At 39.4% G+C, this 21272-nt stretch overlaps 2 protein-coding genes across 3 annotated transcripts in view; one reads left to right on the plus strand and one right to left on the minus strand.

The window, feature by feature from the left end:
- Positions 1-4285, minus strand: part of LPCAT (lysophosphatidylcholine acyltransferase) — a 475917-nt gene extending 471632 nt beyond the window's left edge. For both annotated transcript variants that reach the window (XM_067148134.2, XM_067148133.2), the window contains exon 1: positions 4019-4285. In XM_067148134.2, the coding sequence (XP_067004235.2) occupies positions 4019-4123 (105 nt within the window). In that variant the 5' untranslated portion in view covers positions 4124-4285. The remainder of the gene's footprint in view (positions 1-4018) is intronic.
- Positions 4286-5028: 743 nt separating this feature from the next.
- The window catches only part of LOC136874507 (AFG2-interacting ribosome maturation factor), a 46083-nt gene continuing 29839 nt past the window's right edge, over positions 5029-21272 (plus strand). Inside the window, exons 1-3 of the mRNA XM_067148142.2 lie at positions 5029-5051; positions 12530-12690; positions 13719-13829. Coding sequence (XP_067004243.2) covers positions 12548-12690; positions 13719-13829 — 254 coding nt within the window. The 5' untranslated portion in view covers positions 5029-5051; positions 12530-12547. The remainder of the gene's footprint in view (positions 5052-12529; positions 12691-13718; positions 13830-21272) is intronic.

Consider the following 21272-nt stretch of genomic DNA (forward strand, 5'->3'; position numbering starts at 1 on the left):
ACGAAATGACAACGAGCAGGAGGCCTCGTGTGACCGATCAAATCATGGCCCGGATAACACTAAATGGGGGAGGGGAGGTGCTTTACAATTTCAGTGTTTGGAGCATCATTGGCAACAGCCACGTGTATTAATTGCATGTACATCGCGTCTAATAATCCGTGACACTACTGCGACTGTTGCAGTGGTGATGGTGATTCATGTTTTAAGAGGGCAACTATCTTGACTTTACAATGATCAGAAGTGAGAAGGAAGAGATTCAGCACGCAGGTATCGGAAAAAGAAAGATAAGGGCCACGAAGGGCGTGAATATGAAAGACTCCCAAGGTCTCGCAAACATCGGAAAAGAATAAGAGTTGATCAAGGGAGGTCTAAGAGGGACAGAGGAGTTGAGCATGGCACAAGTGGAAATGCCAGAGGTCCCGTGATCACCAACACACTCTCCCAGGCCTTTTACAACAGGCATGAATATATCGGAATACATTTTCCAGCACCCATTCACAAGGGGGTACGATGACTAATGAGGGGTGTGTGTGTTTCCATGAGATTTATCAGTTTTTAAAATCCCATGTACATTAGTCGGAATGCCTTGAAGAGAAGCCGGAGGCAAAGCTCCTCTGCTATTACGACCTTGCTGGGAGAAGCGTCTTGGGACTTGAAGCAAAGCGCTGGCATAGAAGTTGCCTGAGTTGAACCCCGTTTTCCCGGCGCTACTGCGAAGCCATAATCGATCACGAAGATGTGCAACACGATAGTTGGCCATTATGTTATTATGTGTACTTTTTAAAATACTGATGATGATGATACTTGTATAAAGGGGCCTATCATCTAGGTCATCAGACCCTATTGGTACGAAATGAGACGAAATGTTATGCAAATTTAAATGTCCAAAATTCATCCACTGACCAGAATTCAAAACGTGATGATGAAGAATGAATGGATGAAAATGAATTTTGAGTAATCAGCGGATCCAACTCACAATACTGAAAATTAAAAATAATTCTAAAATCGATCCACTGATTAGAATTAAAAAAAGACGACGGTGAACAATTATTATGAACTTAAAACTATCAGTGGATCGGACAAGCAAATGCCTCAGCTTCCCAGAAACTATATTACTGACCAAGGGACTGCTTCCAAAGTCATAGCATATAAACTTCATGGTTCTGATCTGTATTGAATTGTAATCACAATAATAATTAAATCAAAATATTACATGTATAGTACTGAAAGGTGAACCATTACAACATTAATTTAATAATTATTATTGTGCTTCCAAAGCACAATCTTGAATCGATGATGCTTGTTGTCTAAAGGGGTTTAAATTCCAGGTCAACGGTCCCCCATAATGGTGTTTATCGCTAGTAAAGTGGAACCGTGGTATTTCTCAAGTTGCGGTACTAATCAAAAGTAGCGTAAACTCACGGTGTTCTAAACATTATGGTACCTATTACTCACAAGTATTGTGGGTCGCACAGGTAAAGCAGACCTATGGTTTTCTCACATAATGGCGCCATTCGTAGGTAACGCAAACCCATGGTGCACATCACATAGGTGTACTAATCACAGGGGCTCGTACTATCCCGTGATGATCCTCACATAGTGGGTACAAATCACAGGCAACGCAGACCAACGGTGTCGCTCATATAGTGGTAATCACAGGCAACGCCCAGACCCGTGGTGTTTCTCACATAATGGTACAAATCACAGGCAACGTAAGCCCGTGATATTCCGCATGTAGTGGTACTAATCACAGGTACTAGAAACCCACAGTGAATCGCTCTCTGCTGCTACGAATCTTAAACATATTGCGTACCTAACATAGTGGTACTATTTGCAAGTAAAGGCGACCCATGGTGTTCCGCGCGTCATGGTACTAATCACAAGTACTGTAGTTTCATAGTTCTAATTCAATCATCCCTTGGTCGCCCCTTACGACAGGCAGGAGATACCGTGGGTGTATTCTTCGTCTGCGTCCCCCAACCACAGGTTTTTTTAATTACTGCTACTATTACTATGGAAAAAGTGAGTGCTAGTATAATGACGGTCTATTCTTCGCAAATTTTAAAATTTACAGCGTTGGGATTGGTAAGATGTAACTGAGTCCAGGAGAAGCGTTCAATTCTAGAATGTTCGTGGAGTTGAAATGTAGAAACCATGGAAAATCTTGGGTATAGCTGATACGATTTCCCTGAATACTTGCCGCATATCCCAATACCTCATCGCGCCGAACCCTTTTGGCAGGTGAATTAAACATTCAAAATGATACGCAACAGAAAGTATGAAACAAAAATGTTAGGACAGAGCCAGCTGCTCTTTATCCAGGTTTTACCTTTCATTTGCCAGCAAGGATCTGTCGTAAGCGTCGAAGTGCCATACTTTCTCGTAAAGGATGTTCTTCAGCCCAGTAACACGGTTATATACATTAAGCAAGAAATATAAAATAGAAAAGAGATCACAATACAATACATCAGATGAAAAGTGTGCCTGTAAAAATCACGAATTGATACAAAGGTGACACCCATCGTCCGATGCATAGCCGCCGGCAGTACAAGATCTGCTTTTGGTGGACGTTATGAATGACTAACCTACTACCGGAACATTCATAACAAATCACGACTTGGCATAATTCAAGGCGCGGTGTTAATTTCAACGATCAAGTACATCACTAGGTCAGTGGTGTAGAATATTATAATCTACACTGAATTTTCAAGGAAAAAAGAGTAAATAAATTCAGGTGGCTTTTAAATTTAGGTTTTACGTATCCTACAAAGTAGGTTCTTATGGAAGAAGAACAGTAGCTGTGAAAACTGCTACCTCGATGACATTCGTGAAGTGACTAGGTCTTCGATTTAAAGGTCCCATCTGACCATTCATCAGAAATGGATGTACAGTTATAGCTGTCATCCAGTCAAAGTGGAACAAACGATTATATTAAACCCATATTGAAAAAGAAACGGAAGGATGGAGGGCCAATATGGTACGATTTCGGGACTGTTAGCCTACCGAATCACCGCTCATAAACTCGGAGCAAATATAAATAAATAAATAAATAAATAAATAAATAAATAAATAACTGTCCAACAATGAGTATTGCATGTCCACACGAACTAAATATTTTGAGTTCGCTCATGAATACCACAATCTACTTTGCTTCTCCGATTCGGCGTGTTGAGTCAATCTCTTGTTTCGCGGTGTGCAACACTCGAGGACGGATATACACGCACTGCTGCACAAAACAAATTATATTGAGTCTATCTATTTCTCATAGTACAAATATATTGTCGAAACATTCAAAATTATTACACGCAACTTGAAAAACCTAGCGTTTTCCGCATGGGAATCATGCTGTGCGGGTTGTGTTGGAATACCATCCAACACTACATCCGTACACACAACTCATACCCTTTCAACAATTATAGCAATCACGGATAGACACATATACCATTGAACTTTAGAGAGACCTATTTTACCATAGACTGTTCTTGAGGATGTGTTGTAGGCCTGCACAAATTAATTTGCCGCCGGTCAGCATCTTGCACTTGTGTTACAATTTAGATTCTAAACCGATCACATTATTCTTCGATATACATTAAAATGATATACTCATATCGAAAATCAATACTATTTGAGGGAAGTGTTGACATTTCTTTAGTAGGGAGTTGTACGTAGCAAGAGTGACAGGTGCCAGGGTTGATATGAATAGAAAGAGGGTGCGTGTTTTACCACCAGGAGTTAACCGATGCAGAACTGGGGCCTACATCCGGTCGCAGACAGCTGTGTAAATTCACAATTTGCTGTCATCACATGATGAAACTTATTAAAAGAGTATGTATAAACATTCTTCTTATGATGAACATCGGAATTATCATAACAAACATGTGAGCTGTCAAAATGCAAAAATCTGATTTTAAGAAGTAATAGTTGAAATAAATCTGGTGAACTTCTACAATATCCTCCAAGGTACTTCCTAACTTCTATATACAAATGTAACAATGCCAATAATATATTTAATACGTACTTTTATCTTTTCATAGGTCGTGGAGAGTTCCAAGCGATGGACGAAAGGATTTAATAAATCTGCCGGAATCACTAGATCCTCTTCGGAGTGAAGTCTTCCGTTCATTTTTCGACAAATTAGTATTTCCTCTACGTAAAACTAAAAAGAAAATTATTCCATACACATTATTTTACACACGAAGTCGATATAGAACACGGCACACTTTACTCGCACTACCGAATCCGTTCGAAGCACAGACCACAGTGTCCCTTTGACAGCGGCAGGCGGGATCACGTAGTTCTCCCAAATCCAACCAGATGGCATTGCAACCAATTCATGACCAGCTGTTTGGCACAGGAGTGAAAACATTGCGATCAATGATACCAACAGCGTACTCATTGAAGTAAATATAAATTTAAATATTACAGCGGAATATATTCCAATTTCCTATCACATAACATTTGCAAATATTCACTTATGTTGGAAGGTCAGATTGAAAACTTTAGAAACAGTGTTAGGTGGCTCAATTTGTGTTATATTTTGGAGGATTGGGGTATGTTGGTTCAACCAACAACACAACGTGACCAGCGGAATACATTCATTTGTCAGTGTCATGTGTCAGTGTGCTGGTAACATGTGTTCTTTTATCATAACCTAAAACAATCTTGCATCCTCTTCTCAAAAGTATAACATTGAGAGGTTGGTTGCTACAAGTGTACCATTTTACGTGATTTAAAATCTTGTATTCATCAAGTGTCACGCGGGTAATTGCTTACTGAGTAATGTTTTGTTTGTTTTATTGTATGGATTTAATCTGTATTTTGGATCGTGTTACTTATTTACTTCAATTCTGACATCAGAAATTCCATGCTCACTCATTCTCTCTGCGACTGTCAAAAGGAACATTGTGTGGTTTACGGTCTCATAATTAATTAAACAGAAATTCAGCTTTACAACTTCTGTCTCTGTTGAAGTTAAAATACCATACCGGTACCTACTGTAAAAGTTACCACCAGAATGAATTTTATGAACTGCATTAGGGTTAGATGCACAGGTGGGTCATAATGGTCTGCAAATTTTTTAATAGGATATACCGGTAATTAAAAATTTATCTTTAAGAACTCATATCTATCACCGGTAACATTTTTGGAAAAAAGTAAACAAAAATGTAGATGTTGTTTCCCCTAAAGGAAGCAATAATCTTATCTCCTGTTTGGTACGATTGTGTGTCAATTTTCCTCCAGGTATTTGTGCAATACAAGGTTCATAATGTCTCAGTTTAGAGGCATTGTCATGGACCTGTGTATGACTTTCTTTGGATTTTATCTTTCTCTTAGAAACAAGCTATTTGCTATATTCTTCATAGCGAAATAAATAAATACAAAAATAATACATCATGCGCTCTCATTCTGTCACTCTTCAATGGAATACAGTGTGGTTTACAGATTCATAATTAATTGAACACGAATTCAGCTTTAGAACTTCTCTGTTCCGAAAAAACAAAAAACAAAACAAACAACCTATTGTAGCAGTTATCACTGCAATGAATTATTATTATTTATTGTGTTTGTCTCTTGGTAAACTTACAGGCTAAAGCAAAATGTATCCTCCATTGAAGTCTGTGTCTTATTTATGGCTGTGACGGTGTGGAAGTTAATGAGATATGGCTGATGCCAAGTAAAGATATTTGGAGCACAACTTGTGCTTCTGGACATTATGAAATATAACTCATAGGACTGGTAATGCTGCAGTAGCTCTTTCTGGTCCGGTGAGGAAAACAATGGCATACTACCTCACTCCTCACCTTGCTTTTAGTATGTCTCGTTTTAATGCTGCATTTGTCTTTTGTGATTTCCCTCTAACCTCATAAAATCAGACCCGTTGGGTACAGATAGCTTGCCTGCCTCTTACCCAGAGGTCCCAGGTTCGATTTCTGGCCAGGTCAGGCTGGTTCAAAGTCCAGTCAGCCTATGTGATTACAGTTGAGAAGCTACCTGATGGTGAGATTGCAGCCGCAGTCTATAAAGCCAAGAATAACGCTCGAGAGAATTTGTCATGCTGACCACACGACACCTTGTAATCTGCAGGCCTTCGGGCTGAGCAGCAGTCGCTTGGTAGACCATAGCCCTTTGGGGCTGTTGTACTATGGGGTTTTGTTTTGTTTTATAACTGCATAATGGTTGGTAGTGCTGTTTGGGGTTCCAACCAGCCTCTGGGCTGTTGATCCAGTAGACATATATGTGATTAATTCTTCTGATATTTTAATACACATCTATTCATTTACGTACAACACAGTACACTACCAACCATCACAGAAACTCACAGTAGTGAATACTTCCCACTACAAGGGTTTGGTATCAGGAAAGGCATCTGGTCATAAAATTGAGTCATATCCACATGAAGTGCCAACACCAATAAAATTGGGAAAGGCCAACGAGAAGAAGTGGTCTACTGATAGGTCTACATAGGTTGCTGAATTGTGTTATTCTGATGTCTGCTGTGGTGCAACCAACTTTAATTACACTATCTAAAGATTGAAGCTGGGCCGGGGAACTCAGGCGGTAGAGCACTGGCCTTCTGAGCTCAAGTTGATGGGTTCGATCCCAGCTAGTCCAGTGGTCTTTGAAGGTGCTCATATAGGCTATGTCAGCCTTATGTCGGTAGATTTACTGGCATGTTGAAAACTCCTGTGGGACTAAATTCTGGCACTTCGACATCTCTGAAAACTGTAAAAGTAGTTAGTTGGATGTAAAACTAATAACATTTCTCTTTGAAGATTGAAGAAACTGCCCTGGTTCTTGTTGCTCTACCACATTATGATTAAAGGATGGATGACTTCCAGCTGGACCTTATCATAATATAGCCTCTTTGATTTCAATGAGATGTGCTGTTAAAATTCGAGTATAGGTCTATCAATTTCTGGATGAATGTTTCAAATATTTCATCACCATTATCATCTCTCTATGTGTCCAAGTTCATGTACTTACGACATTACATTTTTGCATTAAATTTTAATCCTAGCCTGATAATTTAATAAATCTATCAGAATTGCTAGATATTTTCCATTCATTTTTCAACAAATTAGTATTTTCCCTGCGTAAAACTAAAAAGAAAATTATTTGATACACATTTTTACACATGAAGTCAGTTTAGTACATGGCACACATTATTCATACTACTGATTCAGTTCGAGTAGGCCTACAGGCCACAAGCACAGAAAACTGCCTCACTCTTGATCTTACTTAGTATGCCTCGCTTTAGTGCCGCTATTGGTTTTTGTGGTTTTCCTATAGCTGCATAACCTTTGGTGGTCCTGTTTGAGGTTATCTGATATGAGAGGCAACACTCTAGTCCAGATGGTCAGGCAGTACAGCTGAGGAAGTTATTTTGTTGACCATGTGGCAGTGCAATATTTGCAGGCCATCTGACTGGCCGATGGTGATCTTACTATGCCTACGGCTTTGGCAGATTGGTGGCATGATTTCAGTTGTATTGCTGCGAGGTTGCATTCGGGAGGTGGTAGGTTTGAATCCCACCATAGGCAGCCCTGAAGATTATATTCTGTGATTTCCCATTTTTACACCAACAAATGCTGAGGCTGTACCGTAATTAAAACTATGGATACTTCCTTTCCAATCCTAGCCCTTTTCTATCTTTGCATCGCTGAACCTTCTTGTGTTAGTGAAATATTAAACCATTAGCAGAAAGAAAATTAACATGCTGTATAGATATTTCTTAGTTCAGCCAAGCAATCAGTAAATTAATCACCTTGATCTGCTTTGTCAATACTAATCAACAGCTGTTTAATGCAATATAAATTTTAAGTTTTAGATTTTCAATGCACACATTGTTCTTAGAGACATTATCAGAATATCTTAGGAAGAAGAGATGTTTTTTTATGTTATTTTATTTAGATTATGCATTTTAATTGATAACTTATGATGGCATATTGTTAATGTTTTTGTATCAAGTCCGCAGATTATTTGGTGGACTTCTTAGTCACTGTTGAAGAGAACGAATATGGATTAAATAGCTTTTGATTAGTGTTGACATGGCGGACATATAATATTACCAGTTATTTTTCAGTGTTGTTATTGGACATTCTGCATAGTCGAGCAGCTCGTCTCCCTATTCCCAAGTCATTCCAGCCCAAACTTTGCAACATTTTCACACTACTACTAATTTTTTGTCGGAAATCATCCACAACAAATCATGCTGCTTTCCTTTAAATCTTTTGCAATTCTCGTATCAAGTAATCCTGTTGAGGTTCCCAAACACTAGAACAATATTCTAATGGGGATCAAATGCTCTGGTTCCGGGAGAAAATTTCTGCATACATGATGTCACTTCACCATGATTCCACTCTTATAACTATATCTGGTAAATATATATCTAGTTAAATGACTTAATTCTATTCCTTTGTTGACAATGCTTGTACAGTTTACCACTAACAACTTCGTCATCCTTATGTGACTTCCAGATCCCTGTACTCGCATCACTGCTCCCTAGTTCACACAGTTTCCCTGTGTACCTTTCTATAACCTTCTAAACAACCTCCTAATTTGTATGTACCACTGCAGTTCAGGTGAAAGCTATCTGTGCACAGATCCTTATCTCCCACCTACCCATAAAGGTCTAGAAATCTCACTCAGAGTTTCCCATATACCTGCTCCATAGTTTCATTTAAATCCCCAATACCTTTAGTGTTTCCCCAGAAATTTTTGTCAGTCAGGTGGCAGGAATGAGTAGCTGGGTGGGGGAACACTACGTATAAATGAATATGATAAAATTTCATTTTATTCCCCTCAGGGCATTAACAGTAATATCAGACAGGTTAAACATTAACTGCAAAATGATCTATTTTAGTGTTACCATGAACAAGACATAACGGAGTATTCTGAACTTCTAGTGTTCTACTGCTCATTCAAAATCATGTAACACCGAGACTTACCACTCGATTTCTTTGTTGTGCCAAGCGGTTTGTGAAGTCCCGCAGAATTGAGTGCTCGCGTGCAATTCCACGCTAATCCAAACACCGCGCATGACACTATGTTATAGTCAAGCTAAATATTTAAAATCCTATGTAATTGATGCAATTATGGTTATGCTGCACATAATTAAGATGAATCATTTTAATTAGTTTACAGTTGATAAAAATGTTGATTTCTGTAGGGAACCTGAGATATTTGTTCCAAGTGAGTAAATTTAAAATAGTTGGTCCGTTATTCAACATTATAAATTTTCCAGCTAACTCATTCCTGGTTGCCAGCGTTTTGCCCCGGTGTACTAAGTTGGGCTCATCAGTTATGTAACTAGCACGTATCTAGGTTATGTTAGCCAGGTGGTCTGTAAAAACGGCAGGGATATGCACCCATGAAAATGGTCCTGCGTATAACACGGACCTTCCAGTCAGTGTCCTTCCTACACAGTATCCCACTGATAATCTCCGCTTACTTAAATTTCTTCCTCGCTGCATTAACCAGATCCCATTCATCCCCAGCTATGGTAGTACCTATTCCTGCTTGCCATACATTGTTGATACCGACGTGAAAAATTACCATTTGCTCGTTACCCTCCTCCTTCCCTTCTACTTTCGTCAACATCTGTGTTAACCTAATTCCTACATAACACTCCATACTGGTTCCCTTTTTTCCATGCTGGGCTGAGTGGCTCAGATGGTTGAGGCGGTGGCCTTCTGACCCAACTTGGCAGGTTCGATCCTGGCCAGTCCGGTGGTATTTGAAGGTGCTCAGATACGTCAGCCCATGTTGGTAGATTTACTGGCGCATAAACAAACTCCTGTAGGACTAAATTCTGGCACCTCAGAATCTCCAAGAGCAGTAAAAGTAGTTAGTGGGACATTAAGGCAATAACATTATTATCCTTTCCTCCACACATTTTTCCCACATGTCTTACAATAGAGTTCCCCATGACTAGAGCCTTAACTTCTCCCAGCTTGTTAAATGCCCTCTCCTCCTGGCTGCAGAACTTACTACCTCTTCCCTTGTCTCACTCTCACGACCCTGTTCTATCTTCTTCCTATCCTGTACTTTACTTTCTCCTTCCTACCTTTCCCTGTCCTTTTACTTCCCCCTGCCTTGTAACACTTCCATGTTTCTCCTATTCTGTGTGCTGTTTTACCTGCATTGACTCATATCAATTCTTTACCGATCCCTCTCCTGAACTCTCTACCATAGTAGATACCTGGGCCCTCAATTTCCTTCCCCGTAAAATATTAGCCCACCTGTCTTCCAGAACTTTTCCCCTTCCTTCCTGTACCTTTTGCAAACCTGCCATATCCTATCCATTGTTGGAGAGAGACCTACCTTCATTCCTCTCTCCCTGTAGAATCCTAATTATTTCCCTCAAACTCTTCCCTCATACTAATTAATGCGTGCTCACACCCACAATCCATGCACTTACAATCCTTATCCATTCTTTGATCTTCTTTATGAAAAATAATTGTACTAGAGTTAAAAAAGAAACATATTCTGTGAATCAAAACAAATGCAGTATACTGCACTATGATTACATGGCAATTTTTAAAGCAAGCAATATACTAATAAAATAACTTCACTACACCACTACTTGGACATATTAGGATGTTGTTGTTAAATCCTTCTATGCATGAACAGAAATGAAAACTGCCATTATATGCTGATATTACAGATTATGAATCTCATGTTAGACCCTTATTGATGATTGAACTTCTTACAATAATGTATAAAATTATTTTGTTTTCCTCCTAGTCAATAGTGTAATATTTTACATGCAAGTAAGACAAAATTTTACACAGACATACACATGTTTCGACCCAGCATTGCGTCATCCTCAGTAAGACATATGTAATGAATTAAAAACATCAGACACACAAAATAAAATGTTTGTTAAAAATGTTTTTTTCACCAAGGGACAACAAAAATATTGAAATGGAAAGACCTCCAGCTCAAGACTGTTTTAACAATCATCATCTCACAGTTTTTAACTTTCATCATGCTTTTTAAGAAAAACATTTTTCGTACTGTGCTCTACAGTTCTACTTAGTACTAGTAAGGAATGCAGTTACTACCACTTCACTCACTAGACTGTCAATGTACAAGCTCTTAGATGTTAATGCAGAATAAGATGAGGTGGTATAGACTACACTGAAAATACTGACTGTGAACTTATTTTTGCAAACAGTTTTACTGTGATGTAAAAGAGGGTAACAGATTATGCTCTTCTATGCAGTTACTGTAAATATACAACACCAAGTTACTATTTAATAAACTTATTGATCAGAGCAGATATGTATTCAATAAGGTGGCTTTCGATTGATTCCCATTTTCACATCAGTCAAATGCTGGCACTTTCTTTACCTTAAGGCCATGGATGCTTCATTCCCATCATTAATTCCTATCCCATCGTCACCATATGACTTACCTCTCTGTGCGACATAAACTACATTGTAAAAAAGAAAAAAAAAAATTCATATATTGTTAACATTTATTCCCAAAATTCCAGTTGATCCCTGAAGATCTTGGAATTGTAATACAGTAAATGGCCTACAGTTGTCCTTCATCACACCGACATAGATAGGTTTTATGGTGATGATGAGATGGGAAAGGCCTAGGAGTGTGAAGGAAGCGGCCGTGGCCGTAATTAAGGTACGGCCCCACCGTTTGCCTGGTGTGAACATGGGGAAACCATGGAAAACCATCTTCAAGGCTGCCGACAATGGGGTTCAAACCCACTATCTCCCAGATGCAAGCTCACAGCTGGGCGCCCTTAACCGCATGGCCAACTCACCGGTGTGTCCTCGGTTTAGTTCTCTGTTGCAGTATTTAAAAATTATAGGCCAGTTATGCATATTTGATGGATAAGATCTTTCCTCATCAATCCCAGTTCTTCAGCATCCATTTTTTCTCAGTCCTGATGGGCTAGTTTCTGCCTCTCAGCTTCATCAGAAGGGCAGGCATCAATGCTCATTGTGTAGACATCTCAACAAATTTTCAGTCTTGATGCAGGAAGTGTAGTGTAAGAAGAAAACCCGATAAAGCAGGAGGACCTCTCCAAACAATTTCTAACCATGGAAGCAGAAACAAGCTCATCAGAGGCTGAGAAGTGTTGGATGAGAAAAACTATGACTGCTCAGGAGAAAGGTTGAGGTTGTGAGTTTCACAAATAGGAAAAGTCCTCTCAGTTTTAATTATTGCGTTGATGGGTTGAAAGTTCCTTTTGGGGATCATTGTAAGTATCTAGGTGTTAAGGTGAAGATCTTCACTGGGGTAATCACATAAATGTGATTGTAAATAAAGGGTACAGATCTCTGTTCTGCACATGGTTATGAGGGTGTTTAGGGGTTGTAGTAAGGATGTAAAGGAGAGGGCATATACGTCTCTGGTAAGACCCCAACTAGAGTATGGTATTCTTGTCTCTTCTTTCTATAGTTTCATCTTCCCACTCTGACTTGTCACAGTATTCATCCTACTGTAGGGCCTATGTTCCCTTACATCTAGTAAAGTGAAATTGACAAGGCTTTATGTCTTTCAGCATGCTCTCTTCTGCAAGATGGAATCATTTTACAAGTGTTTGGATGCCTACTTTGTGTTTTTTCGAACACACAAGGTGAAATGGAAAGCATTAATGGATAAAGCCGGAGGACCTCTCCAAGCACTTTCTAACCTTGATGAGCAGCTACAGATGATACTAAAGTAAGACTTAATTACTTATTGGTATGAGGTGCAGGGTTTTTATGCTCTGATACAGAGGCAAATGCCAGTGTTGCATAATCATGTCAAAATCTGTTTACTAGTTTCTCATGATAGCAGGTGAGTAAGATTTAAATATTATTTTTGTAATACATTGGAACTAATGTACAAAATACAGCTGTTCCAAAGAAAGCTGAGAAACATTCACTTAGGAATTGGTCCAAGAAGTGTCCAAAATAGAAGTAGTAGTCAGATTGGTTGAATGTGTATTATGTTATTAGTCCTTGGCATCATTGTGAGAGCTCCCTCAGTTGATCAGTAGAGGAGTGTTGAACTCCAGATCCCAAGATTACAGGTTCAAAACTAGCAGAAGTATTACATATTCAAAACAGGATTGTACTTGAGCATAACAGCACTAGTGTATAATTATTTAATACTGTGGGCTGACGACAGTGGAGTGCACTAGGACATATCAGTGGACGTAGTACAGGCATCACACGAGTCTCGCTTTACTGACAGGACAAAATTAGCTTTAGAGAATAATTTGTGAATGCTATAAAATGCAAAGAATAATAAGATAAATTCGGAATGGAATGAATATCGATCTTTTGGAGGCTAGCAATGGTAAAGTGAAAGGAACCGATGTATCACTGACTGATTAATTGTTCAGTGGGCTCCTGTACTTGACGACAGGGCTGGACAGCAGAACACAGGATATGAGCAAGTGTTGACAGAGTGCAGTCATATTTTGAGTACACAATAGGATTTTTGAAAGGTGAAAAAAAAAACATCCATTTGAGTTTTCATGTCACATGTTACTGTCATGTAGAAAAAAAAATCTCTGGTGACACATTCAATGTTTACCTGTGATAATTAATTAAAGATTGTTGATAGAGTTCCTGTTTCTGTCATATTATTATTATTATTATTATTAACCACCTTTACACAACATTTTCCCTGTGTTATTTGATATTAATTCAGATATTGATGGTATAAAGAAGATTTTATGCTACACTATCTGTTCCTTACAGGGTCAAGGAAGGAGATATTGAGCTACTGAAATTACCAAACCTTATGAAAAATTTAGAAGCAAAGATCCGTCTTGGTATGGAAGAAGAATTTGTAACTATAAAATCAATTGTGTGAGTATCAAGCATACAAAATTATATGAGATCATAGCATGCTTGTATTATTTATGTTGCTTGGAGAATTAATCACCCAGTTGTGTTCTGTGGTATTTGTTATTACTATGTTTCTGTTATATTTTCAAAGTAGTATTTAGAATTAACTTATTTTTTGTTGCAATAGAACTTAAATTTAGCTCTTAAGATAAAAATAAATTCTTTCTACTTAAAAAAATGATTTTGGCAGTAACTCTGATTAAGGATTGTCTTTCATTGTTTATTTATACTGTAAGTTGTGTAGGTCATTAATGTACGGTACATTTAATATTTATTTGAATACTGTTGACTGTTCTACTGATTTATACATTTTTTCTTTTATAACTGTTAGGTTCTTCAGTCTGTAAAAACTTTTATGAATTAAAAAACTTAGAAAATTGCAGTCCTGAGGAGGGGTAGAGGTGAAATCCATCAGATTTCCTTGTTATTAACTTTGTCATACGGCTTTCACCACAGGGAGTTTCCAAGGATATATTCGGTTCGCCTAGTGCAGGTCTTTCTATTTGACGTCTATGGGCGACTTGTGCATTTGCATGTGATGACGACTCGGTGAGGTGGGGAGAGGGTGAAACCCGGTGTTGGCACATAGCCTGTTCCTGTCAAATAACACCAGGGGTCTGGTCAAGGCTTTAACATCCCCATCCGATGGACAAGTCGTCATCAATAGCGTCATACACACTCATTCCATATCAACACTGTGGAAATTTTTGGAGTTGAACCCAGGCTTTGGGTATGCAATCCAGTGATTAGAAATTCTATTGATTAATATAGTAACTAAGTTAAAAAGTAGAGCCCTGTGCGGATGTACAAAATATTATCCACATCCGCATCCACGAATGGTTATTTGCAGATATTGTAAATATTTAACTACAGTATATTACATCCAAGGTGTTGAAATGGATAGATCTGTTAACATAATACAATGGGCCTGACACCTATCACCAGAACCCCTACAGTAACAGGTTCATGAGGGATTTCTCTTGCGACATCTACCGACGTATTGACTTTTGTTTCTTCCTTTCATTAATTGCGGGCAAGAGCTAGTTAATATTAGGTCAGATTTTTTTGCTTTATGGCCTCAAGGCTCTTTATATATCACCATTCTCCTGTACCAATGTCAGGGGTTGCCTAACCACAAACAAAAATAAAAGCATACCTAAGTGAAAATCAATAAACTTTATTATTCAGAAATTATCAGCAAAATTATCCCCACTGCCATACAATTTGCATCAACCAAGACACTAAATCCACGGATATCCGCATCCATACAGAGCTGTAGTTAAAAGGGGGATGTTCCACCTGAAATTTATATCATATGATAGAGAAATTGTATACAATACCACCACCTCTCCTACCCTACTGTCCAGCTCCATAACTAAATGGTTAGCATGCTGGCCTTTGGTCACAGGGGTCCTAGGTTCATTTCCTGGCAGGTTCAGGAATTTTAACCATCATTGGTTAATTTCGCTGGCACGGGGGGTGGCTGGGTGTATGTGTTGACTTCTTTATAATTTCTTCATCATGATGTGCAGGTCGCTTATGGGAGTCAGATCAAAAGATCTGCACCTGGCGAGCCGAACATGTCCTCAGATACTCCTGGCTGGCTCTAAAAGCCATACAGCATTTCATTTCCTACCCTGCCAGCGAAAATTCTATTTTTTCCACCAGTGAGACTCGCACTGACTAACCAGATTTGATGCCTTAATGATCATGGCCACCTTACATAATTGTGTTATTCAGAATAACATACAGTAATTGTAACTAAATGTCTGAAAAACCTTTGATTTTGTGTTATAAAAGTGCTATGTTAGCAAAAATTTAATAAAGCAAATATCATGGTGCTGACGGTTAGAACCCTGTGCGAATATACAAAATGATGTCCGCATCCGCAAATGGTTATCCGCGGATATTGTAAATAGTTAACTACAGCATATTACACCCAAGGTGTTGAAATGGATAGATCTATTGACATAATACAATAGGTCTGACACCTGGCACCAGAACCCCTACAGTCACAGGTTTATGAGGGATTTTCTCTTGCAATGACTACAGACGTATTGACCTTTGTTCCTTCTTTCCATTAATTACAGGCAGGAGCCAGTTAGGTTTAGGTCAGATTTATGGCTTTATGGTCTCAATATATCACATTCTCCCACACCACTGTCAAGGGTCGCCTAACCACAAGCAAAAAAAAAACCCCTGACTAAAAATCAATAACTGTCATTATTTGGAAATTATCCGCACTGACATACAGTTTGTATCCGCCAAGATACTAACCTCACCCACATCCACACGGGGCTCTACTGATGGTCCTTGGCCTACCAGACAACCATTGCTAACTCACCGGCAGATAGCTCCTCAACTGTTCTCATGTAGGCTGAGTGGAACTCAAATCAGCCTTCACATACGGTAAAAATCCCTGACCTGGTTGGGAAAAGAACGAGGCCTGCGGGTAAGGGTCTGGCTCGTAGACTGCGAGATTGGCTTACCAAAAGTATGTGCTGTTCCTCCTCTGTACAACAGTTTCCCAGCCATGGAAATATGAATATACAGGAAATGCTTTCTAGATTATTTATGCTTCTCACTTCCTGTCGTAAAAGTAAGTTACCATGTTGCTTCATATTGGATTACTTTATTAGTAATTTAAATCTTTATTAGCATAAAGAAATTAAGATTTAACAATATTTATCATGCGACTTTTAAGGCGGGAGTGTCCGAGGACTTGTTCGGCTCACCTGCTGCAGGTCTTTCTATTTCATGCCCATGGACGATCAGCATGTCTGGATGGTGATGATGATGGGGAGGAGGAGGTAGGCAAAGGGTGAAACCCAGTGTTGGCACATAGCCTACTCCTGTCCAATAACACCAAACGTCCCCATCCGATGCACAAATGAATCTCCGTCAATAGCGTCATATACCTTCACTCTATATGAACACTGTGCAGAGACTTGGAATTGAATCCTGGCTTTTGGCATGCAATCTTGTGATTAGAAATAAACCTCCACTCTCATATCCTGCCGGCCAACATTTTGATGCTGAAATTTTTTTTCCAACATCGGGACTTGAACTGGCTAACCATGGTGTCAGACCATATACATTTGACATCTTGATCATGGCCACCAGCTGGGGTAAAATTTAACAATGAATGATTCAAGATGAACTGAAAGGTTTTCATACTATAAACATGTAAGTGTAGGACAAAGTTTAAATTGTATAGAAAACTATTGCCCAAGTTGGTATTATGTCACTGTAACTTCTAAATGAAATTCATCTGCAGTCAACTTCTAAAATTCTAGACATACAGAAGGTCATTCGGAGTCTTTGGGGACAATGTTTGAAGGGTAATTAGCTTATGAAAAGCCATGTCTCCACCAACAATCATGCTCAGTAGGAAAGCCAGCATTTCTAGCTATAGCCCGACAACATAATTTCTATTGCAGCAGGCTTTTTTGCAGAGCTATCATCTCTATCTTATCCCACTCCTCCTAACAGGCTTTCCAGAGGCTATTGATAGTGCGTGGACATATATTTCAACACCCTTTTTAGGAGTGCATATGCACAGAAGTCCATGGGTGACTCATCGGGTGCCTTCACCAGAATGTCTATAAAACAAATTGTATAGATTCCAGTTTCCATCTCCATTCTCTCTAAGAACAGACGAGTTGAACAAGAGGTGTGGCTGGATGCTTTATTTTGATGTACCCATACCTGATTTTTTGCTCTCCAATACAGTGCTAGGATATCTGGTGTTGTAAATGGGTATTAAAACCTCTTGATGATAGTGTGTAGAGTTACCTTTACATAATTAGTGACACGGTGAATGGTTAATTTGTCATTGTAGCAGTATCCAGCGGTGATAATGAAACCCCTTGGAAAACTTTCCTCGCATTCTTTATACAATGTTTAATAATTTTTTTTGTCTCTAGGGCGGTAGTAAATCGAGTGGGTTTGTTATAATCACTAAGGTACACATTTGCCTCTTCTAATGTCACCAAATTTTTCCATCTCTCTCCTGCCAGATAGCCCTGATACAGCTTTCTTGCGTTAGTGCGACGTTTGAAAATGTGATGAGGCAACAGCTCGTGAACTCTGCGCTTATACTGCTTTTCTAATTGCAGGTCGTTGTTGATTATTGTGTTTGTACCGGGCGGTACACCTCTACACTGTTTATTTAAAAGTTGCGCCAGTTGAAACTCCTCTTCTGGAGGAAGGTTGAACTTTATCTATTCTATTAATTCTCTACTTTCTCAGAAGATGTCACCACGTGGAAAATTTTGAGTTTTTGAACTGTGTCACTTTTGATGTGTTTTTGTTTCGCTTGAAGTAAGAAGTGTGAACTTGCTCTTCTAGAGGACACTGCTGAAGATCAACAATAGCGCACCCTAGTGCGGAGTCAAAGAACTATTTTTTTGGAGAAATTTTTATTTCAAAAGTTTGTTTCTTGTTAAATTTCTTTCTGTTATTGTTTAAGTTGGCTGTATACCCCTCTTTTTCCCCTTGTTTTAGATTTATCCAATCCCGAATTTCTTTTAGTAATTTCTGACCAATCTGGTGTATCTTCCCCCAACTTGTATCTGTTGCGGGGTCCTATCCAATAAAAACATTGTGGGCGGGTGTTTTCATTCCCCTAGCGCCTAGAAACTTCCGCGAGAGTATTTAAACTGCTGATTTTGGGGTCTCCGGGCCACTTCTGTTCCATCTTTCAGTGTATTAAGTACATAGCAGGAGGCGGGAAGCGCCTCTTTCTTCTTCAGCCGTTCAACACCAGGTAATGGCCTATTAATAACTTCCTTTCTTGATAGGTCGGCAGTTTAACACTCGCGGCGGGTTCGAAGCATTTCCATCATGTAACCTTCTCCTAAAATGTAATTACTCTTTTCATCTTTTTCTTGTAAAACTACATATTGGGATAGAGAGTGCTAACCCTCTCGAGCTCCCACTCACATTTGTTTTGAGGTGAACTTATTTTCTCAAACTATTCTTCGTTTATGTAATGTAAAGTGTTCTTCTCTAAGTCACCTCTGTAGTATGGGATTAGCCCTTGCGTTAGCAGCCCAGAGCCAGATTAGGTTTTAAAAACAAAGTGTATTAGGAGTGCAAGTTCGCCTCCTCTCAAATTGTTATTTTAGAGGTCATGTAATCAACCTTCTTTTCATGTAATAGACCTCCGTAGGTTGGGTATTTTACCCCTGTGAATACGTCCTTAGAGGACAGCTTGAAGGTAGAGTTTGGTGTGGCCTTGTGATAGGCTTACAATTTTGAGAGCGGATCGCTCTTTGAAATTTGTTTCTGTATGCCTCGTGCAGGCTTTATGTGTAATGTTTGGAGCCAGTGCTCCTGGGCATGAATGGGGTTTTCTGCCCCTTGGCTAAAATTTTTTTTGGAGTAAGGCGGGGCTGATTGCCCAAGAGTTATGAAGTAAGGGCACTGAGCCCGAATCCAGTAATATTGTACCTACATTTTTGCTACTCTGTACCTGTTATGATTGTTATCTCTTGTTTTTGAAAAGAAAATATAACCTAGTTAAATTTTAAATTAATTTTACATTGCACGTTAATTTCGTAGCTTGAAACCCATTCACACCCGCACCTTCTTTCACCTCTACCTACCACGGATATCTCCGTAACAAGTGGTAGCAGAGCGTGGTTGAATGGGTCTCAATTTAGCCCCTTTTGACGGCTAAACATTGCTTTAATTCGAACTCTAACAATTTTCTCAGTTGCTGGAATTTTTTGAGTTTTTTTTTAAATTGTTCTGTCATCATGTCCGGCCCTCGCGATGTTCTCCTCCTTAACTATTTGCGCAAAGAGGAGTTGATATACGAGTTAACTATCAGAAACGTTCAATCTGGAGGCACGGTTGCAATAGACACTAACAAGCTTAGAGAGTCCCTTGATTTGCCCATTTCCATCCCCAATTTGGGAGAGAAAGAAATTGACGACTCTCTTTCCACGATCACGGAGAATATTACTGGGCTAGCTTCCGTAGTTAGTTTTTTTGATGAAAATGATCCGTCTCCTAACCAAATTAAGCGTGTGCAAGGCAGATTATATCACTTTTCAAATAGAGTTAATGATCTGTTGTCTCTGAAGGTGAATGACGTTCAGAGGAAGCAAGCTAATACGCTCCTTGAAACTATCTCTGAATTGTCTAGTAAAGTCACTCAATTGTTAACTGGGGAAGTTCCTCCCAAATCTGATCAGCCCACCATTGTGAATGTAAGTAGTGAGGAAGAACCTGCTAAGGGAGAAGGCAATAGGATAACCGTTGCTGCTCAAACTATCTCTGCCCCATTGGACAACGAGTCTGAACGCCGCACATCGTTGAACAATGTACGTGCTGAATTAACTTCCTTGCCATTGAAACCTTTACCTACTATGTCGCCCGGGTTTAGCAGCTTGCCTCATCCATTGGCAATGTTGCTCAGAGGTATATCCAAGTTTTCCGTTAATACCACCAGTGATGTAATTTCATTTTTAAGATTTCTAGTGGAATTTCAGGATCATGCCCTTGTGTTTTCTCTTTCCCCATGTCAAATTTTGCAAATTATCTATCCTTATGCTATTGGGGTTCTCTCAGATAAAATAGTAAGAGCCATAGCTGAACAGTCATCTATCGAAGATTTCCATGCACATCTGCTTGCAAATTTTATTCCTGCCCGCGCGAGGTCATCTCTTATTCAGAAATACTATTATCGGGTACAGCGCTTGGATGAAAACCTGGCAGACTTCATCCAAGATATTAAGTTTTATACTAGGGTGTTTGCTCTCCACTTCCCTGAGGATCAGATCGTGCAAGCTATTATCGAAGGGATTTCACCACCCTACAGGTCATATTTGTGTTTCGCGGCGTGCCCGCAAACCTTCTCTGAACTGGAAGCATTAGCCGTCTCTGCGGAAGGAGTTAGGTATGCCGATTCCTTGCGTGTGGCAAAAGAACCCCCGCCTTCTTTTAGTAATACTCGGCTTCCACCTCGCCGATCAGTCACCCCTCGTAAATGTTATGCTTGCGGGTCGCCTGACCATCTGCGCAATAAGTGTCCTCTGATCAAGTCTAGTAGGGCAAATAATGGAGCTGGTTCATCACAAGGCTGTTTTAAGTGTGGGGCCTTCTCACATATCGCCAAAAATTGCCCAAACTCAAATAGCACCCCCTCCTGCTCAACTTCTGGTGCAAATTCCACCTATGCCAATAATAAAAAGTGACTAGTGGCATCGGCTGAGTCGACTAATCCATCTTCCCGAGACTCAGCCCCTAGTAAACAGGTTGTAAATGCAGAGAACAATCAGCCTTCAAATTCATCTTTTGAATGCCCTAAAGAATGTCTTAGGATTGTGGCGGATACCCCCGCACCTGTTCCTTTTCTTAAGATTGAGTTAAATAACGAGCCTATAACAGCTCTCT

The sequence above is a fragment of the Anabrus simplex genome, chromosome 5, assembly GCF_040414725.1.
Source record: "Anabrus simplex isolate iqAnaSimp1 chromosome 5, ASM4041472v1, whole genome shotgun sequence".
NCBI lineage: Eukaryota > Metazoa > Arthropoda > Insecta > Orthoptera > Tettigoniidae > Anabrus > Anabrus simplex.